At 65.7% G+C, this 22,900-nt stretch overlaps 1 protein-coding gene across 1 annotated transcript in view; it reads right to left on the reverse strand.

The window, feature by feature from the left end:
• TTYH2 (tweety family member 2) overlaps nucleotides 1-21,942 on the reverse strand; it is a 42,484-nt gene extending 20,542 nt beyond the window's left edge. Inside the window, exons 1-2 of the mRNA XM_075904039.2 lie at nucleotides 21,746-21,942; nucleotides 3,339-3,511 (exon numbers count right to left, since the gene is read on the reverse strand). Of these exons, the coding sequence (XP_075760154.1) occupies nucleotides 3,339-3,511; nucleotides 21,746-21,880 (308 nt within the window). The 5' untranslated portion in view covers nucleotides 21,881-21,942. The remainder of the gene's footprint in view (nucleotides 1-3,338; nucleotides 3,512-21,745) is intronic.
• Nucleotides 21,943-22,900: the final 958 nt, after the last annotated feature.

A 22,900-nucleotide genomic window follows, 5' to 3' on the forward strand; every position in this document is an offset into this window, starting at 1 on the left:
TGCCAGCCTCTCCTCCCCCCTGGGCCACAGGGGGGGATCGCCCCGGGTGCCTTCGCTCACCAGGGAAGCGCGTCCTGCCCTCGGCCCCAGCGGGCACCTGGCCGCTCTGGCCGAGGAGGCTGTGAAGGCTAGGACTATAATAGAGTTTAAAGAGAAGCTGGATAAATTCATGGAGGTTAGGTCCATAAAAGGCTACTAGCCAGGGGGTAAAATGGTGTCCTTGGCCTCTGTTTGTCAGAGCCTGGAGAGGGATGGCAGGAGACAAATCGCTTGATCATTGTCTTCGGTCCACCCTCTCTGGGGCACCTGGTGCTGGCCACTGTCGGCAGACAGGCTACTGGGCTAGATGGACCTTTGGTCTGACCCAGTACGGCCGTTCTTATGTTCTTATGGGACTCAGGCCCAGAGGTGCGCCTATGGGACAGCCCCCCACCAAAATGGGCTCGGCAGCCACGGGAGAGTCCCGCTGGCCAAGGGCAGGACCCGCAGAGCGATGGGGCCAGCCCCCTGGGAACCGCCCTGCTCTCCCCCTCCACCCAGCCCCCTGGGAACCGCCCTGCTCTCCCCCTCCACCCAGCCCCCTGGGAACCGCCCTGCTCTCCCCCTCCACCCAGCCCCCTCCACCCAGCCTCTCCCAGCCCCCTGGGAACCGCCCTGCTCTCCCCCTCCGCCCAGCCCCCTCCACCCAGCCTCTCCCAGCCCCCTGGGAACCGCCCAGCTCTCCCCCTCCGCCCAGCCGCCGCACAGTCCTCGGGAGTCTCTTGGGAAGCCCCGGGGGAGTGAGCGAGCAGGTGGAGCATCAGCCGCTGGTCACGGCCGCACGGGAAACCCCGATTGCTCCACGCAGCAGCTGGTGAGGGCGCAGAGCCCCGGCCCTGGGAATCACATGGCGCAGCGGGGAAGGGGGGAGGGGGGACCAGCAGTCACGGGAAGGCCACGCTGAGCTAATCAGCGGCGTTTGCTTCCTCTTCAGAGCGTGTCCAGGGCCATACACTGCCACCTTTGTCTGGTCTCCGCGCGGGAAGAACGGCCTCTTTCTTCCCAGCCCACGGGGAGCGGATCACGCCCAAGTAATCAGCAAGCCACGCCGCCCGCCCGGGGCAGCAGCCCTGCCTGGCCAGGCCGAGGATTCCCAAAGCAGAGAGCCACCGAGCGCAGGACACACGCTGCTTGGCAGGGCCAGGGCGAGCTGACACATGGGGTTACAAGCTCCTGAATACAGCGGAGCAGCGTTCCCGGTGAGCTGAGCACTTGGGTGGCCGCCCAGGAGAGATTCACGTGCTGCTCCGTTCACTGGCAGAGCGCCCACAGCGTGTTTCTCCTGGTGGTGCACATCCACACCTGCCTCGGTGCACAGAACAAACTTTATTCTGCACATAGACGGCAAAGATTAGAGCAGGGATGGGCAATAATTTTGCAGGTGGGGGCCACAATGAATTTTCTACACGGTCCCAGGCCGGTTCCACCTCTCGAAAAGGGCGGGGCCTGTGGCGGAAGGGGCGGGGCTGGGGACTCGCCTCCCCCCAGCGTTGTCTGGGGCCGGAGGCTTTGAATGAAACACACAGCAAAGGGCTCGCAGCTCCTGGACCTGCCGCTACTGCGTTGCCAGGCAGCCGCCTGGGGCTTTTGCGGCTGTTTGAAGGGCTTGTGGCTCCGGCGCCCACTGGGGGAACACCACGACCGGGAGCCATGTAAACAGGATCCTGCTGCCTGAGCCACCGCCTGGAAATTCGGTGGCCAGGGCAGCAGGCTAGGAATAGGAAGTGGCCAGATCCCAGTGTCAGGCGGACTGGGTCCAGCCCCCAGGCCAGATCTTGCCCAGCCCTGGATTAGAGAGCACATCCGAGGGGAGGATTTACAAGTGCCTCCTTGGTGCACCTGCCAGGTGTGACGTGTGTGGGGGAGGTGCTGTCTGCTCTGTACCCCGGGGGGGGGGGGGGAAGAGAAGGGGGGTTCGCACCTCACAGTGCAGGGGATTCCCACCGACTCACCCACCCAGACACCTAGGCCCAGCCTGAGCAGATAACAAGGCTCTTCCCAGGGGGAGAGACAAAGGGAGGGAGGCGAGACCAACACCTGGCTGGGAGCTGGGCTGTTCTTGGCTAGAAAACATGAAGGGAGCAGACTAAGCCGAATGCTGAGGGGGGCGGTGGATCCCCTCCCCCAAGGGGTCGGAGGCATCCGGGCCCTGACTCCTGTAGCCACGTCCCGTCCGCGCTGGGCCGTATCCCGGAGGAGCACTAAACCCCCCTATTCTACCGGCTGGCGGGGTCTGCTCTCGCTGCTCCGGGGCTGCAGGATCGGGGGGAACCCGGACGCACCGTCACACCGGGCAGGAGACTCGGCTGCCCTCTCACCGCAACGGTGCCATGAGAGCAGGCCTGTCCGCCAGGCCTAGCGCTGCCGAGCCTGCACCACGCCAGCCGGAGCAGCAGTGGGGGGGAGGGGAAAGTGGGGGGCCTCACCCCACCTCAGGAAAGGTGACGCGCAGACACGGGACCCAGAGCCTCCCCACACGCCCCCGTCACTCCCCTCGGGCCGCCCTGCCAGGCACAGACGCCAAGGCCAAGCGCAGAGGCCCGGAGGGAGGCTCCCTGCCGGCACAGCACTGCCCCCAGGGCCTCTCCCCACCACCTGGGACCCCTCCGGGACCCGTTCCCTGCCCCCCCGCCTCCAGCGCTAATGGACCCAGAGCCTCACGTGACCAAAGGCTGCCATCTGCTCCGGGACTGGGATTAGCGACCCTGCCTCCCCGGCCCCAGATTAGCCAGCATGGCCAGGCCTCACCCGCATGGGGCCCATCTCCTCCGGCAATGGCTCGGGGGGCTAGCTGCCCCAAGGGCCTCTCTGAGCGCAGTTGGGTTGGGGGGATGGGAGCAGAGCCCCGCCCCAGCTCACAGCCATGCTCCTCCCCCTCTGAGCAGCCGCCCCCCCCCCAGCCGAGACCGGCCGCGTCCTGCCCATCCCCGTGGCATCTGGGCTCCCATGGGCTTGTGACTATCCACTGCGAGCGTCTTTTTCACCAGGCCACCTGCTGGAAATTCCTGCCCACCCAGCGATGCTGAGAATGGCCAGGAAGCCCTGCCGATGGCTGCCCCCTTCCTCTGGTCCCTGCCCTTCCTGCCTGGCCTCGCAGCCCTGAGCTCGGCCGTCATCCCCGGGAAGTGGCATTTGTCCCCTCTCGACGGGTGTGGACACAGAGGTGAGGGGACTAAGCCAAGGGCACTCAGTAAGTCAGTAGCAGAGGCCAGGATGGAACCCAGGAGTCCTAGCCCATCCCCCTGGGGTGTCTCCCCCAGGGGGGCCCCGCAGCCCACCCCACCCTGCCAGACACTCACCAGCAGATGAGACCAGCCACCACGGCCGTCCAGGTGATGCAGCAGGAGCTGGGCCGCTTGGTCTCCGACTCCTCATCCCGCTTGCAGCCGCACAGGCAGATCAGGTAGATGGTGAGGAAGAGCAGGTTGAGGCCGAGGCCGACGGCAGCCACCAGGCCCAGGAAGAGCAGGGACTAAGCAGGGGAGAGACAGAGTCGGGGGGTGCTCCAGGCAGGTTGCACGGCTCAAAGCGCCCCCGGTTCTAGGATCACGGGCTCCTGGGCCGGGGTGCTCAGCACCACCCATGGGGCGCCAGCGGGGACCCCACCCGCAGCCCCCTCCCACTGCCAAGCAGCCTTGGAAGGAACCTCCTCCGCTCCGGAGTGACAAAGCAGGTGCCCCCCACAGCAAGTCACTGCTGCTCTCTCACAGCCCAGGCCGGCAGGTCCCACCATGGCAGCGAGGCGGCCGAGGCAGGGAGGTCTCTGGACAGAGCTGCCCAAGCTGGCTGGACAAAGCTCCGGATCCAGCGCCTTGCACGAGTCCTCCCCTGGCTCCCCGCGGCTGATGGGCAGCCCTAGACCGAGATCCCGACTGCCGCCTGGGCGGGGGTGGGGTGTGTGTGATGCAAGCGCTGGAGACGGAAACCCTCCGCTCCCGCGGGGCACGGCCAGTCTCTGCCGTGCCAGCTGCTCGCCTCACCCTGCCCGGGAGGAGCAGCCTTGGGCTCGCCCCAGGGAGCCGCCGTGCCCGGGAAGGGCCGAGGCACCGAGCGCGCCAGACAGATGGGAGCAGCTCTGAGTCACTGCCAACGGGGCCAGGCCGCCACCTCACCCCGACGGGAAAAGCCCAAATCCCATTGCCCTGAGCCAGCCAGCGCCTCCGCCCAGCTGGAGGTGAAGCCTTTGCTAACGTGCCCGGCCTGAGCTGCGGCTTTTCCTCAGGGAATTCATGGGGTGCCCAGTTCACCAACCGCCTGGCGCTGCCCCCCCCCAAGCCGGGCTCCGCAGGGGGAGATCTCTGCACCAGTGAGGTGCACGCCTCCCCCAGACACCAACAGGCAGGCCCCTGGCTCCCACAGCCCTGCCGACTGGCGCCCGCTCTGCTCCTCACATTCACCCCCTCGGCGGTCAGACAGTAGCAGCATCACAGGACTGGAAGGGGCCTCGGGAGGTTTTCTGGGCCAGCCCCCTGCACCCACGGCAGGACCACGTAATAACTAATCAGGTGTTGTCTGACCTGCTCTGAAACTCCAGGGACGGAGACTCCACCAACTCCCCCACACAATTGATTCCAGTGCTCAGCTAATGACACAAAGTTTTCCCTGGTGCCCAACCGAACCCCCGCTGCTTCTCGCCCCAACCTCTGAAGTTACGAACCATTTCTCCCTCCTCCTCATAAAAGCCTTTTACATTCCTGACAACGATTAAGTCCCTCTCACTTTTCTTTTGATCTGAGGAAGTGGGTCTGGCCCACGAAAGCTCATCATCTAATAAACCATCTTGTTAGTCTTTAAAGTGCTACATTGTCCTGCATTTTGCTTAAACCAATCCAGTTCTGTCCATCTTCCCCCATAGCTCACGTTTTCTAGACTTTTCATCATTTTTGTTGTTCTCCTCTAGACCCTCTAATTTCTCCACATCTTGCCTGACATGCAGTGCCCAGACCTGGACACAGTAATCCCCGAGACCATATCAGAGCAGAACGACTTCTCGTGTCTTGCTCACGACACTCCTGTGAATGCCGCCCAGAATCATGGTGGCTTTTTTTTTTGCAAGAGTGTCACACTGTTGACACATTTAGCTTGTGGTCCACTCTGACCCCGAGATCCCTTTCTGCAGGGATCCTTCCTAGACAGTCACTTCCTGTTGTGAGTGAGAAACCGATCGTTCCTGCCTAAGTGGAGCACTTTGCATTTGTCCAAATAGAACTTCAGCCTATTTCCCTCGGACCGTTCCTCCAGTTTGTCCAGATCTTTTTGCATTTTCACCCTGTCCCCTAAAGCCCTCGCAACCCCTCCCAGCTTGGTCGTGTCGCAACCTTGGTAAGTGCATTTTCCAGGACACTGTCTAAATCTCTGATGAAGATATTCAACAGACCCAGACCAGACCCCCGCGGAATTCCTCGTTCTGCCCTTCCAGCTGGACTGGGAGCCGCTGGTAACGACTCTCTGGGAAGAGTTTCCCAACCAGTTCTGTACCCACCTTACAAGAGCTCCATCTAAACTGTATTTCCCCACTTGCTTTACGAGAAGGGCACACGAGACAGCCTGCCAAGCCGAGATACGCCGCCTCTGTTACCCCCATTCATAAGGCTGGGTCCCCTGTCAAAGGAAGCTAATCAGTTGGTGTGACAGGATTTGTTCTTGACACATCCAGGCTGTGACTTATCACTCGTTATCTCCTAGGTGTTTGCGGACCGATTACTCCACTATCTTGCCAGGTACTGAAGCTAAGCTGACTTGCCTAATTCCCTGGGTTTTCTTTATTCCCCTTCTGATAGACTGGCACTATCTGCCTTCTTCCGGGCCTCTGGAATCTCTCTGGTCTTCATGAATGTGCGGAGACCATCGCTAACGGCTCAGGTCTCTCTCAGTCAGCTCCTCCAGCGTTCACAGGAGACCGCGGGAGACCCCGCTCAGAGGGCACGGCCAGGTCTGGCCAATGGGCCAGGGAGAAAGGACCCTGGTTCCAGCCGGGGGAGGAGAGAGAAGGCAGAGAAGAGAGGGGCCCAGGCGACCCTGGTTACCTGGGCAGAAGACGAGGGGCAGGGGAGACGCTGCTGGAGGGGCATATCGGGGGCTCGGCTGCAAGAAGGGTTTTCCCTGGGCGGGGCACCCTGTTAGCCGCGCTCTCCTCACCCCCAGCTCCTCCAGTCACTCCTCACGCCCAGTGCACTCCTCTGTCCTCCCAGCACCAGGCACTAGGGGCAAACCGCCACCTTCCCTGGGAAGCGGGAGCGGCAGGGCAGCCCAGGACTTAGCGGGTGCGCCCCTCCCGTCAGACGCCCCTGGGCGCGAGGAACGGACTCAGACGTGCTCCAGCAGCTGGCGCCCGCCAACAGGCAGGCCCCACCACAGCGCCCTGCGGAAGTCACTGGTGCTGGCGTTTGCTGCATCGCTCCCCGGTCCCGCCCCGGCAGGGCAGGCGGAGGGGGGCCAGGAGACGCAGGGCAGAGAGGAGTGGGGAGGGGAGCACAGCACGATCTGGTTAAATAACCTCATCGCCCCCAGCGCAGTGCCGGCCCTGCTCGCGATGCCCGGATGCTGCCGATTCGGAAGCGGGCGCTCGGAGAGAGGGAGCAAGCCAGGGGCCCGAACCCGCAATGCAAAGCCGAGCCGCTGGATCCGGCTTCAACTCCTGCCCCTTTGCCCCTTCCACTGCCCACATCCGGGCCATGGACAGCAGGGTCTTGGACCACGTCGGGCCGCTGTTCCCAGCAGGGTTATGCTGCCTGGCCTCCTGCCTGCTGGGGTGTGAGCAGCGACCACCCAAGTGCCACCCAGCCCGATTCACCCGCAGAGCTTCCCAGCGAGGCTGGGACGCCCCAGCCCCATTTCCCCAGGAGGGGAAACTGAGGCACGGAGCAGGTCAGCATCCTGCCTGGCATTTACCCAGCAGGTGCTGAGTTCTCCCCCCAAATATCTCCAGTTCCCAGCCCTGGATTAGCCACCTCTGACTCGGCTGGCCTGAGCGGGATTGCGTGGATGCGTCAGCCCACGTCTCAGCTGCACGGGGCTCGCTCCTCTCAGCGCATGGATTTCGCCCAGTTGTACTAGGAGCGGCCCAGCCCAGCTGCCCAGCAAACAGCACCTGCTCCACGGCAGGGGCATTGCAACCCAGGCAGGCAGGGGTTAGATGGGAGCCTCTCTCGGCAGACGTTTGGCTGCATCCAAAGTGGCGCCGTCCGTCCCCAGCCAGGCGCACGCACACTAGACCTGGGTAGCTTCCCTGCCTGGCAACCCAGCAGGCAGCGCCCCGGACCCCAGCCAGAGCCAGGAGAACCTCCCTCCGAGCCAGCCGGACGTCGGGGAGCCCGGCCCTGGATCCCCTGCCCGTGGGAGACATGTAACCACCTTGCAGCTGCTCCAGAGCACTCGCTCCGATGCTCGCCCATCCCGCCCTGGCCAGGCTCCGTGCTCAGTTCCTCCATGCAACGCCCCCCACCTCGCTGGGCAGGAACGGCCCCTGCAGCCCCAGCCCGGCTCTGCCTTCAGCCAGCAGGCTGTGCCCGGCAAGATGCGTCTGCGCCTGGCAAGATGCGTCCGCGCCCACCCGCAGCCTTGGACTCCCCGGCCCTGCAGCCCCTCCCTTCAGGGAGGCCGAGTCTGATCCAAGGCACCAGAGCAGCCTCTGCCCTCGTCTCTCCCCTCGGGCAGCGAGTGCGACACGCCAGCCCAGCCGCCCCGCATCGGGGAAGGTCGCGGCAGACGCAGGGTCTCCCCCCGGCCCAGAGGAACGCCACCTGCGCTGCATCTCCCTTCCCACGCTCTCCGGCTCAGCTGCTCCCGTCTGACTCCCCCCGCGTGGCCTAGCGAACAGCTGCTTTAACGCCACAAGCCGCAGCGGAGGAAGAGCCGATCCAACGGAGGCCGGAGTTCACCCAAGCGAGCTGAGAGGCGGCCACGCCAGGCTGCCAGCAGAACCGTCCTGTGCCAGGGCATCTGCTAGTGTCCTGCCAAGCGAACGGCACCACCACCTGCCCTGCCGGTCACGGGACCCACACGGAGGCCAGCAGGACACGTCGGGCCCGAGGCGCTCTCACCGGCTCCACTCCCCCTGCGGAGCTGCACAAACTAACAGGGGACTGAGATGTTCACAAAGACTGACAGTCACAGACCCGACCACCCCGGAGTTAGCGCCGGTCCCTGCTTTCCTGCCCTTCGATGTCGGCAAACCACGGCCTCTGCACGGAACGCAGCTGGACACAAAGGGGCACCCCCTGCTCCCCACCCGCTGGGTGAAATCCAAAGCACTACCTGCCAGGGCAGGCGGTGGGTGCCTGGGTGAGACCAGAGAGCAAAGGAACAGAATAACTGGGAGGCAAAAGTACATCCGCTGGCTCCTGTTCCCCTACCTCCCTGCCACCCCCACGTGTGACCCACGCTGGGGCCGGTCTCCCTACACCAGACTCTAAGGAGTCCCCCAAACAGCCAATACAGGCGGAACCACTCTAGTCCGGCGCCCTCGGGACCTGACCGGTGCTGAACCAGAGAACTTGCCACCCCACGGGAGATCAATATCGTCTAGCAGCATCACCGACATTTCCACGGCTTGCCGGGCTGTTACAGGACGTGTAGGGGCACCTTCGAGCTAAGGAACAGCACAGAACCCTGCGAGCCAGGCCTGGCGGCTGGAAACAAACTTTATGGGACGGTGGCAAACTTGGCCATACCCCGAAGTGGCCGTCCGGCGAACCAAACTCATGCCAGACCACAGATGTTGCCGGACTACAGATTTACTAAGTGCTCCAGCAGGCAGGACTCGCCAAGAATGGGCCTTCAAGGAGAGCCCGGGCCCGACGGACGCCTGTGGTGCAGTGGGGGGGCTGTCTGCTCTGAGACTCGGGGTCCCCCTGCGCTGCGATGGGAGATTCTCATTGACTCTCCCAAATGTGGATTAACCCAGACACTCAGGCTCAGCCTCCCAGGGAGGGAGACAAAGGGAGGAGGGTGGAGACCCGCACCTGGCTGGGGGGGGCAGGGCTGGAAGAGGTTTTTTTAGTTTCTGGCCGGTATCATGGAGGAAGCAGCCTAAGCCAAGGGCTGGGATTTAGGGGCCCAGTCTCCCCCATCTCTAGGGGGGCTGAGGCATCCCAGGCCTGCCCTGGAACCAGATCACATCTGTGCTGCATCCTGGAGAAGCAATAAACTCCCTCTGTTCTACTGGCTGGTGGAGTCTGTTCGTGCCACTACGGGGGTGCAGGAGGCGGGGGACCCCCAACGCGCCGTCACAGCCTGACAGGAGGGCACAGGTGTCTGACATGCCGCTCGCATGGGCTCCCAGATGGGGACAGCGTGGGGCTGCTTGTTGCCTAGCTAGGGGACCATTCGCGCGCTCGACTGACAGCTTCATGGCCTGTATATTCCCCCGGAGCGCAGGGGCTGGGCGCGACAGCCTCACAGCTCCGCAGCGCCATGAAGTGGCCCCTCTGTGTCCACCAAGCAGGGAGTGGGACCCCGCAAAGGGCAACGCGGGGCCAGAACTCCGGGCACATTAACGATAGAGGCCTCGTTTGCTCCAGACCCCGCCCGAGGCAGCGCGTGGGCGAGCCACACCTCAATCTCCACAGGCATCGCCGTGCCGCGGATGACGGTTGCGTCGCACGTGCAATTGCTCCAGTGTAAACGGAATTCACCCCGCGAGCCCCCTCCCGGATCCAGGGGAGGAGGCGCACAGCCCCAAAAGCCACCGCAACGCCGCACAGCCCGGCCTGCCTCTCCCCAGGGAGGTGGCACTAGAACCGTGCAAACGGTTCACCGGCAGCCCGGGCATAGCGGTTAACGGTCCCGGTTACACGCAGGCTCCGCCCCGCTCCTGCAAGCTGGGGGGGGGGGGGCAGTACACTGGGAGCCTCCTGCCGCCTGGATACAGCAGCTGGCTCCCTGGGAGCAGCCCACACCGGCTCCCAGGGAGCTGGCTGCGGGTGCCTGTAACCACTGAGTTTTTCAGCCACTACACGCTGACCCAATTACCCGCATTTTACACACTGAACCGGTCTCCCCGCCCGTTCCCTGCCCGGCAGGTGGCCCGCTGAGGTCGAGAAGCAGCGCGGAGGATGGGACGTCGGCCGTCACCTTCTACAAGGGACTTCCCACCCCGATTTCGGACACCCAGCCTGCTCCGTAACCGGGTCCAGCCCAACGCAGAGCCAGCCAGAGCATCGTTCGCTCCTCGCTCGTATTCCCGGGACCGGAACGCCGCGCCAGCTGCAGGGGCTCCGGAGTCTTTCAGGAAGCTGTCGTAACGTGGCAGAGAGGAGACGAGCCCCCCAGGAAGGACCATCCTGCGATGCTGGCGCAGCCGGGTGCGTCCCGGGGGGCGAGACGTACCCTCAGCCACCCCACCTCTCAAAGCGAGCCACGGACGGCGGGTTTCCAAGCCGGGCCGGGCTCAGGGGCAGGGCCCTCCTTTCCCTGCGGGGTTCTCCTCCCGCCCCCGCTTCCTGGCTGTGGGAAACGAACCACACACGCTGACGAGAGCCAGCCCCGCCCCCCCCCCCCGGCCATTTCCCAGCACCAAGGGCTCGGGGGGTGTCAGCGGCCCCGCTCGCCTGCCAAGCCGCATGGAATCGAAGAGGCTGGCTTCGATTGCTCCCGCTAATGCCGACCAGAGTGCGGGGGGGGTGAGGGGGTGGCTGCCAGGGGCAGCAGTGCGCAAGGCTTCATTTACGAGCTCTCCGCCTGAGTGGCGGGGGAGAATGCACCAGCAGGAATCATCTCGCTCGGTAACTGGCAATTACCCTGGCAGTGCTAACGAGCAGAGCCAGCGCCCCCCCGACCAGGGCTGGCACGTGATAGACCCCTCCCTATGGGAGTCCAGGGCCGATCTGTCCCATGGAGGAAGGGCTCTGAGACGGGTCCCAGCATGCAACACTCCGGTTCGAGCAGCCCAGAGGACTGAGCATTGCGTCCGGCCTGCCAGGGCCACCCCCTCCGTGTGCCACACGTGGGCAGCTGCGGCTTGCTCCCATGCAGGCTGGGCCCCAGGCCTGTTGCTAACCAAGCCCCCTGCCTGGGCGGTGTCCCTGTGACAAGAACCGAGCAAAGGGAGGGGAGCGCATGGCATGCAACCCACGCTGCCTGCCGTGCGCCCTCCCCGGGGCTCGGCCAACCTGCGGAACTCCTTGCCAGGGGATGCGGTGAGGGCCACAGGTATCCCTGGGCCCCCCTCAGAATGAGATCAGTTCCAGGTCCATCGAGGGCGGTTAGCTAGGAAGGTCAGGGACACCGCACCATGCTCACGGCCCTGCTTTGTCCAGGCCCTCTGAAGCACCTGGCACCAGCCAGGCGGAAGACAGGACACTGGACTGGCTGGGCCGTTCTGTGACATCTGCTGGCAGCCCTGGAAGTCCTGGCTCCCAAGCCGCAACCGGGCCAGGCTTTGCTAAGCAGCACGGCCCCGCCACTGAGGTAGGCAGCAATAACCCTGCAGGGTCATGCCCCTCTCCCCCGACGGGCACAGCCAGCCAAGGCGCTCCTCACAGGATGTGCCCATGGGTCCGGCACTGGTCGGGGACTCGGGAACCCTGCCTCAGTACAGCCTGGCCCTGCGAGTGGCCACCATGCCCGGCAGCACTACAGGGGCTGTGACACGTGCCCCACAACTCTGGACACACCGCTTGGGCAGACGCCGCCTTCCTCGGGCTCCCCGTCGCCGGAGATTTCAGGCCTCCCTTCCTGGATCAGAACTCTCAGGGCATGACAGGCCGATGCCGGCACCTCGGACAAATTCCTGCTACTGACTCCTTGCTGGGGGGCTCTTCTCCAGCTCCCTTCCTCAGCCAGAGGCGGGCTCCAGTCTGGCTCCACCTGCCTTTTTATCAGGCCACGCTCCTCGCCACCGATTTTTATTCCCACTGCTGGGGCAGCCGCGGGAGCAGCCAGATCCCAACAGAGCGAGCCCAGGGACACAGAGGAGGGACAGCCGCCACGATCGCCTGGCCCACACACAAGCCTGGTACCAAGGGGGGACGTGAAAGTGTCACCGTGCGCACGATTCACCAACGAGCCTGGTTAATATTCAGTACGGCTCCTGGTGCGCACGGGGACTCAGCTGAGAGCCGGCTCCCCATGCACACTGGTTCAGGGAGCGGCTCCCCCACCCGCGTGTGACACGAGGATTTACACAAACACATTTTAACGTCTCTCGTGCCAGGCGTGCCCGTCTGTCAGCCCGGCTTTCTGTGCCTCCATCTGCCTCTCGACCGCAGCTCTCGGAAGGGGAGACGCCCCCCGGTTTCAGTAACGCCCGGCGGGTCCTGCATGCTCCCCACCCGCTACTGCCCCGCGGCCTAGCACTGGCGGAGGATCTCCCCCACCCCCACACAGTAATGGCCAGGATCTGGCCTCCCAGGGCTGGCGGCCGTGGGCCACTAACCGGAGGTGACAGAGCCGAGGGACCCGCTTGTTCGGGGGGCATCCTGGGTCATTGCTTTGCTGCAGGAATCCAAGCCCCGGAGCCGGGCACCCAGGCTGGGACTGACAAACTCACTGCACCGATGGGGGGCGTCCGGGCTGCCCCTCGCACGAGGCCGAGCTCCGGATTCCAGAGGGGACGAGGCGAGGGCCCTGCCTCGCACCCTGAGCTTTCACCTCTGGAGACCCGGGCAGGAGAAACGGAGCCTGGGGCTGGAAGAGCAGGAGCCGGGGGGGAGGGGGGGGGGATTTTGAGGGGCATTCGCAGAGCTATGGGGTGACCCAGGGGCGGGGGCCACATCCCAGTCGATCCACTGCAGCCCCGGGACCGCGCGTTAGGCAGAAACTTCCCCCGCGCGGCCCTGGCGCAAGAGCGGCTCTCAGAGCAGCCAGCCGCGGGCGCTGGTCTAGCTCCCTCGCCCAGGCCAAGCCAGCCCGCCCCAGCCAGGGCGAGGAGCTTTCAGCACACTGGCCCGGCATCTCCCAGGGGCCGCGGGAGCAGGGAGCGGCCGAGCGCTCGCGGGGAGACTGGCCCCACGTGCCCAGCCTGGTGGCGCAAGGGGCAGACGGCTCCCTCGGCCCGGTCCCAGCCCTCCGCTCACAGCAGAGCTGCGGGAGCCGGGGTTGCCCAAGAAAAGCCGTTCCGGGCCCAGCCTCTCCCTCCCGCTGCACAGGGCGTGGGGGTCACGCTGCCGGATGGTTCCCAAACCAGGAGCCGTGAGCAGGAGCCACTGCGGGGCCCCGGGGCTGGAGGCAGCAGTGTCAGATCAATTCCTAGCACCCTGCACAGAAGCTGCAGCTCTGTCCCAGGGCAGACACCAGACTCTGGAGCCCCGGACTTTCCCCTGTCACACAATCCCCAAGACAGAAGCCAGGCACATCAGTGCAGAGACTGAGAGCCTCCTGCTAGGCTCCCCGGGGATAGGCGCTAGGGACGTGAACGGGCAGCCAGTTACCCAGGAATCACCACCCTTACTGGGTGCCTGTTACCTGTAACCAGGAAACCGGCACCTGGGAGCCAGTGTTCTCTGTAAGCGCTTGGGCAGCGGCCCAGGAGAGATTCAGGTGCCGCCCAGCTGATTAGCAGAGCGCCCACAGCCGGTAACACGTGTGCCTATTGGTGGTGCACATCTGCCCACGCATCGGTGCACAGAACAAAATTCGTTCCACACACTGATGGAACAATTAGTGGGAACAGTGGGAGCAGCCCCCTGTGCACCGATGCCGCAGGCAGGAGGCTGCACCAGCCCCACTGGGCTGATTTCAGGGCAGCTGGGAGCCCCGCGCGCCACTCCAGCCAGGCTAGAGCATCCCCGCATCCATGGGACCCCACGTAATTGGTTCACTGGTTACCTTAAACGGGACCTGACATCCCTAAGGGGAGCGCCCGTTGCACTGTGGCCACAGCCCGTAACCGGGCGGAAGGGGGGTGGCTCGCTGCCCTGCGGGGCCTGGCAGAGGTTTCGGTGCCCCAGCGCCGGGTGTAGAAGACAGCAGCCCAGCCAGACGCTGCCCTCTGCAACGCACATCCTGCCAGGCCACCGTGCCTAGTCTGCCCCCTGCTCTGCCCACGGGCCGCCTGACTCGGGCACGCAGACACGCCCGGGCTGATTTCTGCCCACCCCCGAGGCCCAACCAGGTCTCTTCCCTCTGATGCTCCCTCTTCTCACTATGGCGAGGCGAGGCCAGCGCCCCCCCCCAGGGACAAAGGTGTTTGTGGGCCGGGCCAGCCATGCAGCAGGTGACCAGGAACGGTTCAGTGAGGGGGGAGAGGTGCTGGCCGTGCAGGACGGGGGGGGGTGGGGGGGGGGGGGAGAGACACGACTCTCAGGCAGCCAGCTCCCTGCCCCCCCTCCTGCCCCCGGGCATGGCCACATCTCTGCCCAGCTCTCGGCTCGGGGCCCTTACGTTCAGGGTGGGCTGAGAGAGAGAACTAGGCCCAGAGACGGCATCTCCCCTCGCTGCAGCCGTGTGCGAATGGCCTGCGGAGGAGAGAAACCGGATCCCTCAGGGCAGCTGAGAACCCCCCCCGCCACAGGGGCTGCCCGGCGAGGGGGGCAGCGCTGCCCGCGGATGAGCTGGTGCCAGACCCAAACCCAGCCGGGCCGACACGCAGTGCTCCTGTCACCGGAGAGCTCGCCACAACCCGGCGGCACCCGCCCTCCCCGCCCCAGGTAACGGCGCAGCTGGCTGGCTGCCATTCCCCTTCTGCTCCGCGGCACGCAACCCCAGAGGTGGCCGCATCTCCACAACGCTGCCTGGGAGCTGCCAAAGCTGTTTGGGACAGGAGAACACAAGCCCCGACCTACCCACCCAGCACCCCCTCCTCTCCGCGGGGAGCCCCGTGCCAAAGCGAGCGGCACCGAGCACCCTCCCCGCAGCAGCCGCGAGGCAGGAAACCCGCCTGACACCTTTGTGCGGAAGGTGGCGGTGCCACGAAGGGCTTCCTGCGCGGGGCTGTATTGCTGGAGGGTTTCCTTCCTTCCCCGCCCCGCAGGACCGAGCCTAGCAGGGCAGCGTGCACCGAGCGCACCAGCAGCCCGCTGGCTTGGGACCAAGCAGGAACCCACGCCCCGAGTCACGGCCGGCAGATCAAGGGGCAGCGCTCCCCGGAGAGCGCCGCACGGGATGCGGAGCCAGCCGAGGGCTCGAGCGCCTCGCAGTTCTGATTACACCGCGGCCAGCTCGGCTCCACCGCGCAGCCCCCCGCAATGCTCCGGAGGGACCGAGGGAGCCATGGGGTGGGGGGCATGTTTCACCGTGCGGGGGATCAAAGAGGAAAAATAATAGTCGCATGTGTCGGTGTCTTCCAAAAGGTGTCCTCAGACAGGAGCGCAGGCCCGGCCAGGGGAACGGCCCGGCTGCTCCGGCCCGGCGAGGGGAACGGCCCGGCTGGCCCGGCGAGGGGAACGGCCCGGCTGGCCCGGCCCGGCGAGGGGAACGGCCCGGCTGCTCCGGCCCGGCTGCTCCGGCCCGGGGGCCGGTAACACCAGCTTCAGGGCTGGAGAACAGCTGCTTTCAGAAGGGAGAGGGGCCTGGAACCCACCCCGGGCATGGCCATGCTGTTCCCACCCCACCCGCCGCCCAGCATCTCGCTCCCAGGTGAAACCGTCAAGTGCTGCTTGACTCCAGCGCCCCCAGGACCCCACCCCAGGCCAGGGGCCTGTCTGACTCCAGCCTGCGCCCACCCGGGGGCTACTTAGCACCCCCCACTGTGCCACCAGCCGCCTCTCGCCACCCACGAGCCCCAATTAGCTCCTCACGCCTGCTCCTTTGCCCTGGCGGAGACACTCCTGGGAGCCCCCGGCCCTCCCGGTGCACCAGTCGCATTAAAGGGACACTCGGCCGAGCCCACGTGGGCACCCGCAGGGCACAGACCTGCCCAAGACGCCGCCCCTTCGAGGCCACCACGAATATCCAGGAGCGTGAGCTTTGCCCCAGTTTTGCAGGGGAGTCTGAGCATCCCACCAGGTGAATTCAACACGGGGGGGAGCAAATGGTTCTTCCTCCCCAGGGAGGTGCCCCCTGCGCTCTGCCCGGCGGCTGTGGGGAGAGGAGAGCGCGCGCTGGAGAAACACTGCTCTGGCGCAAAGCTGAGATATTTGGGTTGCTGGGGAAGGTTCAGGTGTAAATTAAACCACCAGCGTCGTCAGCAAGTCCCTCCCCCCACCTCACTTCAATCCAGCGAGTGCAGTCCAGCTCTCTGCCCCGGTTCCCAACAGCCCCCCCAGCGGTGCGCCGCGCTCCCTGCCCTCCCGCCAGACACCCCCCGGGGCTGTGCTTACAGGGTTCAGTTGGCACAGGCTGGAATCAGCAGGTTTTCTAGCGGCATTGGAAAACTTGGGCTGCCTGACGCCCATCATCTATTGTGTATCATTTGCTGAGTGTCTAGAGCGAAGTACCTGGGAATCCCGCTGAGATGCAGCCTCTTCTGGGGTGGAGGGTGACGGCCAACCAGAACAACAGTGCCACAGGAGGGGAAACAACAGGGCAGTAACTTTTAACATCTCCTCCCAGGGCTAAGCCCCCACCCAACAGCACGGCCGTGTTTGGCAGGAATCCGGGAGCCAGCCCCGCCGGGTGTCAACCTGAGGTTCTGCATCTGAGGCGTCCCCGGCTAACAGCACAAACGCCAAGACACTCTCTGCAGCCCACCCACAAGGACAGGGCTGCAACGCCGGGTCCAGGAGGGCCAGTGAGGCTCGGGGGGGGGGGGGGGGGGGGGAAGGGGCGCACGGTCAGGCCCCAGTGAGGCCTGTGGGGGGCACATCACGGCTTCTGCTTTGCGTTGCCAGGAAAGCAGCCCACCACGCACACTGGGCATCACTGGGGAAGTGACGGGGAATCCCGGAGCTGCTGCACTCAGGTAACCCTGGCCCTGCACATCTCACCCCCCCCCCCCAGCTAGGAGCCCCCCAGGGCCGACGGCAGCTGCGCTGCTCCCGCCGCTCGCTCCTTGCGCCGACAAACTGTTTGAAAACACCAACGGGCAGGAGAAAACCTGGCCCCAAAACGTGTTCCAACCGAAAGGGCCACGGCCCACGGCGGGAAACTCCCCTATGGCGAGCTGTGTTAAGACGGGAGAGAGAATAAAGGAGAGAACGGATCTTATTGCCTCTCTGCAAATCCACGATGTGCCCAGATCTTGAACACGGAGGGCAGGCAGGACTGCCTCACCTCAGAAGAGATACGTTGGCACTGGAAACGGTTCCGAAAAGAACAACGAAAACGGTGAAGGGGTTGGAATGGCTGCCATGTAAAGAGAGATGAAAAAGATGGGGACTTCTGAGCGCAGAAAAGAGAGAACTATGGGGACGTCTAGACTACGTGGCTCCGTCGACGGAGCCATGTAGATTTGTTTGTTCGGCAAAGGGAAATGAAGCCGCGATTTAAATAATCGCGGCGTCATTTAAATTTAAACGGCTGCCCCGCTGTGCCGATCAGCTGTTTGTCGGCTCAGCGCGCTAGTCTGGACGCTCCCCTGCCGACATGGAAGCCCTTTATCGACCTCCCTGGTAAACCTCATCCTACAAGGCATAACGGGGAGGTCGATAAAGGGCTTTCAGGTTGGTGTGGGAGCGTCCAGACTAGCGCGCTGAGCCGACAAACAGCTGATCAGCTGTTTGTCGGCTCAGCAAGGCAGCCATTTAAATTGAAATGAAGCTGCGATTATTTAAATCGCGGCTTCATTTCCCTTTGCCAATCAGCCTAATCTACATGGCTCCATTGACAGAGCCATGTAGTTTAGACACACCCTAGGAGGGGATATGACAGAGGTCTGTAAAGTCATGACTGGCTTGGAGAAAGCGAATAAGGAAAAGTGTACATGTTCCCATAACACAAGAGTTAGGGGGTCACCGAATGAAATGAACAGACAGCAGGATTAAATCAAACAAAAGGAAGCTTTTCTTCACACAGTGCACAGTCAACCTGTGGAACTCCTTGCCAGAGGATGGTGTGAAGACCAGGACATTAACAGGGTTCAAAAAAGAACTAGATAAATTCATGGAAGACAGATCTCTCAATACTTATTAGCCAGGATGGGCGGGAATGGTGCCCCGAGCCTCTGTTTGTCAGAGACTGGGAATGGGCGACAGGGGAGGGATCACATGAGGATTCCCTGTTGTGATCCCTCCCTCTGGGGCACCTGGCATTGGCCACTGTGGGCAGACAGGACACTGGGCTAGACAGACCTTTGGTCTGACCCAGTCTGGCCATTCTGATGTTCTTATAAGCGAGACAAAAGCCCTGACAGCCCGAGAGCCCTGAGCTCTGGGTGGCCCTGATGGAATCCAGTGCTTTAGAGGCCCAAGGCAAGCAGCCGAGGAGCAGAGCTTTACTGCCCCTTTGTCTGCGTTCCTCTCCTCTCCCCGCCCCCACTTCATTCATGGGCCAGCGCCCGGCTAGACAGTGGCCATTTCTGCTTTTCTTCCCAGCCTGGGCCTGGGCTGCAAACCTCGCCCGGGCCCAGTTCGCTGCGAAGGGCAGAACTTCACGTTTTAACTCGAGAAACATGTTGTGGTTTTTCCTCCCCCCCCATGCGTGACTCAGTTCTGCCAGACCTATAAGCGCATGCAGCCCCTGACACACTAATCAGCCAGTCCCCTGCAACCAGGCGCACCCAGACACAGCAACACCAAACCCACCGGGCAGCCGCACGGAGCAAACCTCAGGTACTCGCACAGGAAACCTGTGACCTTTAGAAATCTAATTTCAGGCTAGAACACAACCTGCAAAGCTGGGGGGGGGGGGGGGGGGGCAGCTGTGTACATGGTTCCACGCCACAGGTGGCTTAGAAAGCAGCATTTCTTGCTTAACCCACAGGCTCCTGCCTCCTAGGACCTTACTGGGCCAAGGGGAAGTCTCTGCTCCTCCCTCTGATTTTTTTCAGAGCAAACAAAAGACCTCCATGCAGTACGAGCGAGCGTGTAGGGAAAAGCCATCTGGGAACAGGACCATGGGAAGCAGGGAAGGGTTCCAGCTGCCCTGGGCAGGACTCCCTCGCATTCCCAGTCCGTGCATTTTACAACCAAACTTCCCAGAGGAGCTTTCCCCCGCCCAAGGCACAGTCTGGCTGGGTCAGGAAAGGTTCAGAGCAGCCACCAGGCTGGGTCAGAGACCGGATTTGGGGAAGGCCTGGGGGGCTTTAGTTCTAATCCACAGGACCCAGGAGGCAGGATGGGGTGGTCAGTTACTGGCTGGAACAGGGAGGGGGCCCTGGATTGCAGCTGTTCTAGCAGGAGCTGGGATGCTGGGGAGGTGGCGGGCCCTGGCACCATGACTGCCCCTGGGCACTGGATTAGTGAGCCAGGAATCAGCATGGGGGGAGCTGGGAGGGCTGCCCTGGGCAGTCGGCAGCACACAAGGGTGACCCCAGAACCGCACCCCAGGTTCGCGTGGGGGGGGGGGGGGGGATTACACAGCATGAATGGCCCTGAGATGGGTGGTAGGAAGAGACTGCACTGGGGTTTGTAACGCATGGGGAAGGGGAGCAGAGGAGGATTGAGGGGCTGCATTGGGGCTGGGGGGGTGGAGAACAGAACTGGGGCTTGGGTGCCTGGGGGATGTAGGCACTATTAGGGAGATGGGGGACTGAGTGCATAGAGGGAGGCAAAAAGGGGTCCCAGTGCACAGAGAGAGGCGGGGGTGTCCCAGTGCATGGGGGATGGGTACACGGGGGAGGAGGGGCGAGGGGTGGCCCCTGTGCACTGGAGGGATGCGCGGGAGTGCACGGAGGCTGGGTGCACAAGGGAAGGCGGGGGGAGTGTTTCCTGGTGCACAGGGGCTGGGTGCACAGGGAAAGGTGGAAGGGGGTCCCAGGGGGAGTCCTGGTGCACGGGGGAGGTAGGGGTCCCAGTGCACGATGGCTGGGTGCACGGTGGGGTCCCGGTGAACGGGGGCTGGATGCACGGGGGGGTCCCGGTGAACGGGGGCTGGATGCACGGGGGGGTCCCGGTGCACGAGGGCTGGATGCACGGGGGGGTCCCGGTCAACGGGGGCTGGGTGCACGGGGGGGTCCCGGGGCGCGGGGGCTGGGTGCACGGGGGGGTCCCGGGGCGCGGGGGCTGGGTGCACGGGGGGGTCCCGGGGCGCGGGGGCTGGGTGCACGGGGGGGTCCCGGGGCGCGGGGGCTGGGTGCACGGGGGGGTCCCGGGGCGCGGGGGCTGGGTGCACGGGGGGGTCCCGGGGCGCGGGGGCTGGGTGCACGGGGGGGTCCCGGTGCGCGGGGGCTGGGTGCACGGGGGGGTCCCGGTGCGCGGGGGCTGGGTGCACGGGGGGGTCCCGGTGCGCGGGGGCTGGGTGCACGGGGGGGTCCCGGTGCGCGGGGGCTGGGTGCACGGGGGGGTCCCGGTGCGCGGGGGCTGGGTGCACGGGGGGGTCCCGGTGCGCGGGGGCTGGGTGCACGGGGGGGTCCCGGTGCGCGGGGGCTGGGTGCACGGGGGGGTCCCGGTGCGCGGGGGCTGGGTGCACGGGGGGGTCCCGGTGCGCGGGGGCTGGGTGCACGGGGGGGTCCCGGTGCGCGGGGGCTGGGTGCACGGGGGGGTCCCGGTGCGCGGGGGCTGGGTGCACGGGGGGGTCCCGGTGCGCGGGGGCTGGGTGCACGGGGGGGTCCCGGTGCGCGGGGGCTGGGTGCACGGGGGGGTCCCGGTGCGCGGGGGCTGGGTGCACGGGGGGGTCCCGGTGAACGGGGGCTGGGTGCACGGGGGGGTCCCGGTGCACGGGGGCTGGGTGCACGGGGGGGTCCCGGTGAACGGGGGCTGGGTGCACGGGGGGGTCCCGGTGCGCGGGGGCTGGGTGCACGGGGGGGTCCCGGTGCGCGGGGGCTGGATGCACGGGGGGGTCCCGGTGCGCGGGGGCTGGGTGCACGGGGGGGTCCCGGTGCACGGGGGCTGGGTGCACGGTGGGGTCCCGGTGAACGGGGGCTGGATGCACGGGGGGGTCCCGGTGCGCGGGGGCTGGGTGCACGGGGGGGTCCCGGTGCACGGGGGCTGGGTGCACGGGGGGGTCCCGGTGCGCGGGGGCTGGGTGCACGGGGGGGTCCCGGTGCGCGGGGGCTGGATGCACGGGGGGGTCCCGGTGAACGGGGGCTGGATGCATGGGGGGTCCCGGTGCGCGGGGGTCCCGGTGCACGAGGGCTGGGTGCACGGGGGGGTCCCGGTGCGCGGGGGCTGGATGCACGGGGGGGTCCCGGTGCGCGGGGGCTGGATGCACGGGGGGGTCCCGGTGCGCGGGGGCTGGATGCACGGGGGGGTCCCGGTGCGCGGGGGCTGGGTGCACGGGGGGGTCCCGGTGCACGAGGGCTGGATGCACGGGGGGGTCCCGGTGCGCGGGGGCTGGATGCACGGGGGGGTCCCGGTGCGCGGGGGCTGGGTGCATGGGGGGGTCCCGGTGCACGGGGGTCGGATGCATGGGGGGGTCCCGGTGCACGGGGACTGGGTGCATGGGGGGGTCCCGGTGCACGGGGGTCGGATGCATGGGGGGGTCCCGGTGCGCGGGGGTCGGGTGCATGGGGGGGTCCCGGTGCGCGGGGGCTGGGTGCACGGTGGGGTCCCGCGGGGGGGGGTCCCGGTGCGCGGGGGCTGGGTGCACGGTGGGGTCCCGGTGCGCGGGGGTCGGATGCATGGGGGGGTCCCGGTGCACGGGGGTCGGATGCATGGGGGGGTCCCGGTGCGCGGGGGCTGGATGCACGGGGGGGTCCCGGTGCGCGGGGGCTGGATGCACGGGGGGGTCCCGGTGCACGGGGGCTGGATGCATGGGGGGGTCCCGGTGCACGGGGGTCGGGGGGGCCCACCTGCTGGTAGTCCGGCTGCTGCGGGCGGAAGGCGCTGGGCACGGGCTGCAGCCTCAGGTCCACGTGCGGGAAGCGGTGCAGCCAGGCCGCCCACCAGGGCGCCAGGTAGTCGGCGCGCGCGGCCGGCAGGGCCATGGCTCGGGACCGGCTCCTCCGCCCGCCCGGCGCGCTCGGCTCAGCCCGGCGCAGCCCCGCCCCCGCGCGCCCCCGCCCGCCAGGCCCCGCCCCCGCCCCCGCGGGGCCGCGCAACCGCCCCTCCCCCAGCGAGCGCAGCGCCTGCGATCCCCCCGCCCCCCAGCCTGCCGGGTCTATAGGGGTCCTGCCCCCCTGCAACTGCTATAGGATCCCTGCCCCCCCAGCCTGCCGGGTCTATAGGGGTCCTGCCCCCCTGCAACTGCTATAGGATCCCTGCCCCCCCAGCCTGCCGGGTCTATAGGGGTCCTGCCCCCCTGCAACTGCTATAGGATCCCTGCCCCCCCAGCCTGGTCCCTGCCCCCCCTCTGCAACTGCTATAGGATCCCTGCCCCCCAGCCAGGGGTCCTGCCCCCCCTCTGCAACTGCTATAGGATCCCTGCCCCCCCAGCCTGCCGAGTGTATAGGGGTCCTGCCCCCCGCTCTGCAACTGCTATAGGATCCCTGCCCCCCCAGCCTGCTGGGTCCTGCCCCCCTGCAACTGCTATAGGATCCCTGCCCCCCCAGCCTCCTGCCCCCCCTGCAACTGCTATAGGATCCCTGCTATAGGATCCCTGCCCCCCAGCCTGCCGGGTCCATAGGGGTCCTGCCCCCCCTCTGCAACTGCTATAGGATCCCTGCCCCCCCAGCCTGCCGAGTCTATAGGGGTCCTGCCCCCCGCTCTGCAGCTGCTATAGGATCTCTGCTCCCCCCCCCAGCTTGCGGTTCTATCTATAGGGGTCCCAACCTCCCTCCACCCTCTGCTCCCTGGGGCGCTGCCCTTCCAAGACTGCAGCCGACATTGCAAGCTAGGGGGGTGCCGAGCTTCCCAGAAGGCTGCCAGTGCCTTGGGGGAAGGATTAGGGCTTTAAAATGGGATTAGGAAGGGCTGGGAGGGGGTAGCTTTGTGCGCAGCATGCAGGGCGAACGAGCTGGAATCCTGCTCAGTTCATGCTTGATAATAATTAGGCCTTAAGATCGGAG

This window comes from Pelodiscus sinensis, chromosome 20, assembly GCF_052426305.1.
Source record: "Pelodiscus sinensis isolate ZL-2025 chromosome 20, ASM5242630v1, whole genome shotgun sequence".
Classification (NCBI taxonomy): Eukaryota; Metazoa; Chordata; order Testudines; family Trionychidae; genus Pelodiscus; species Pelodiscus sinensis.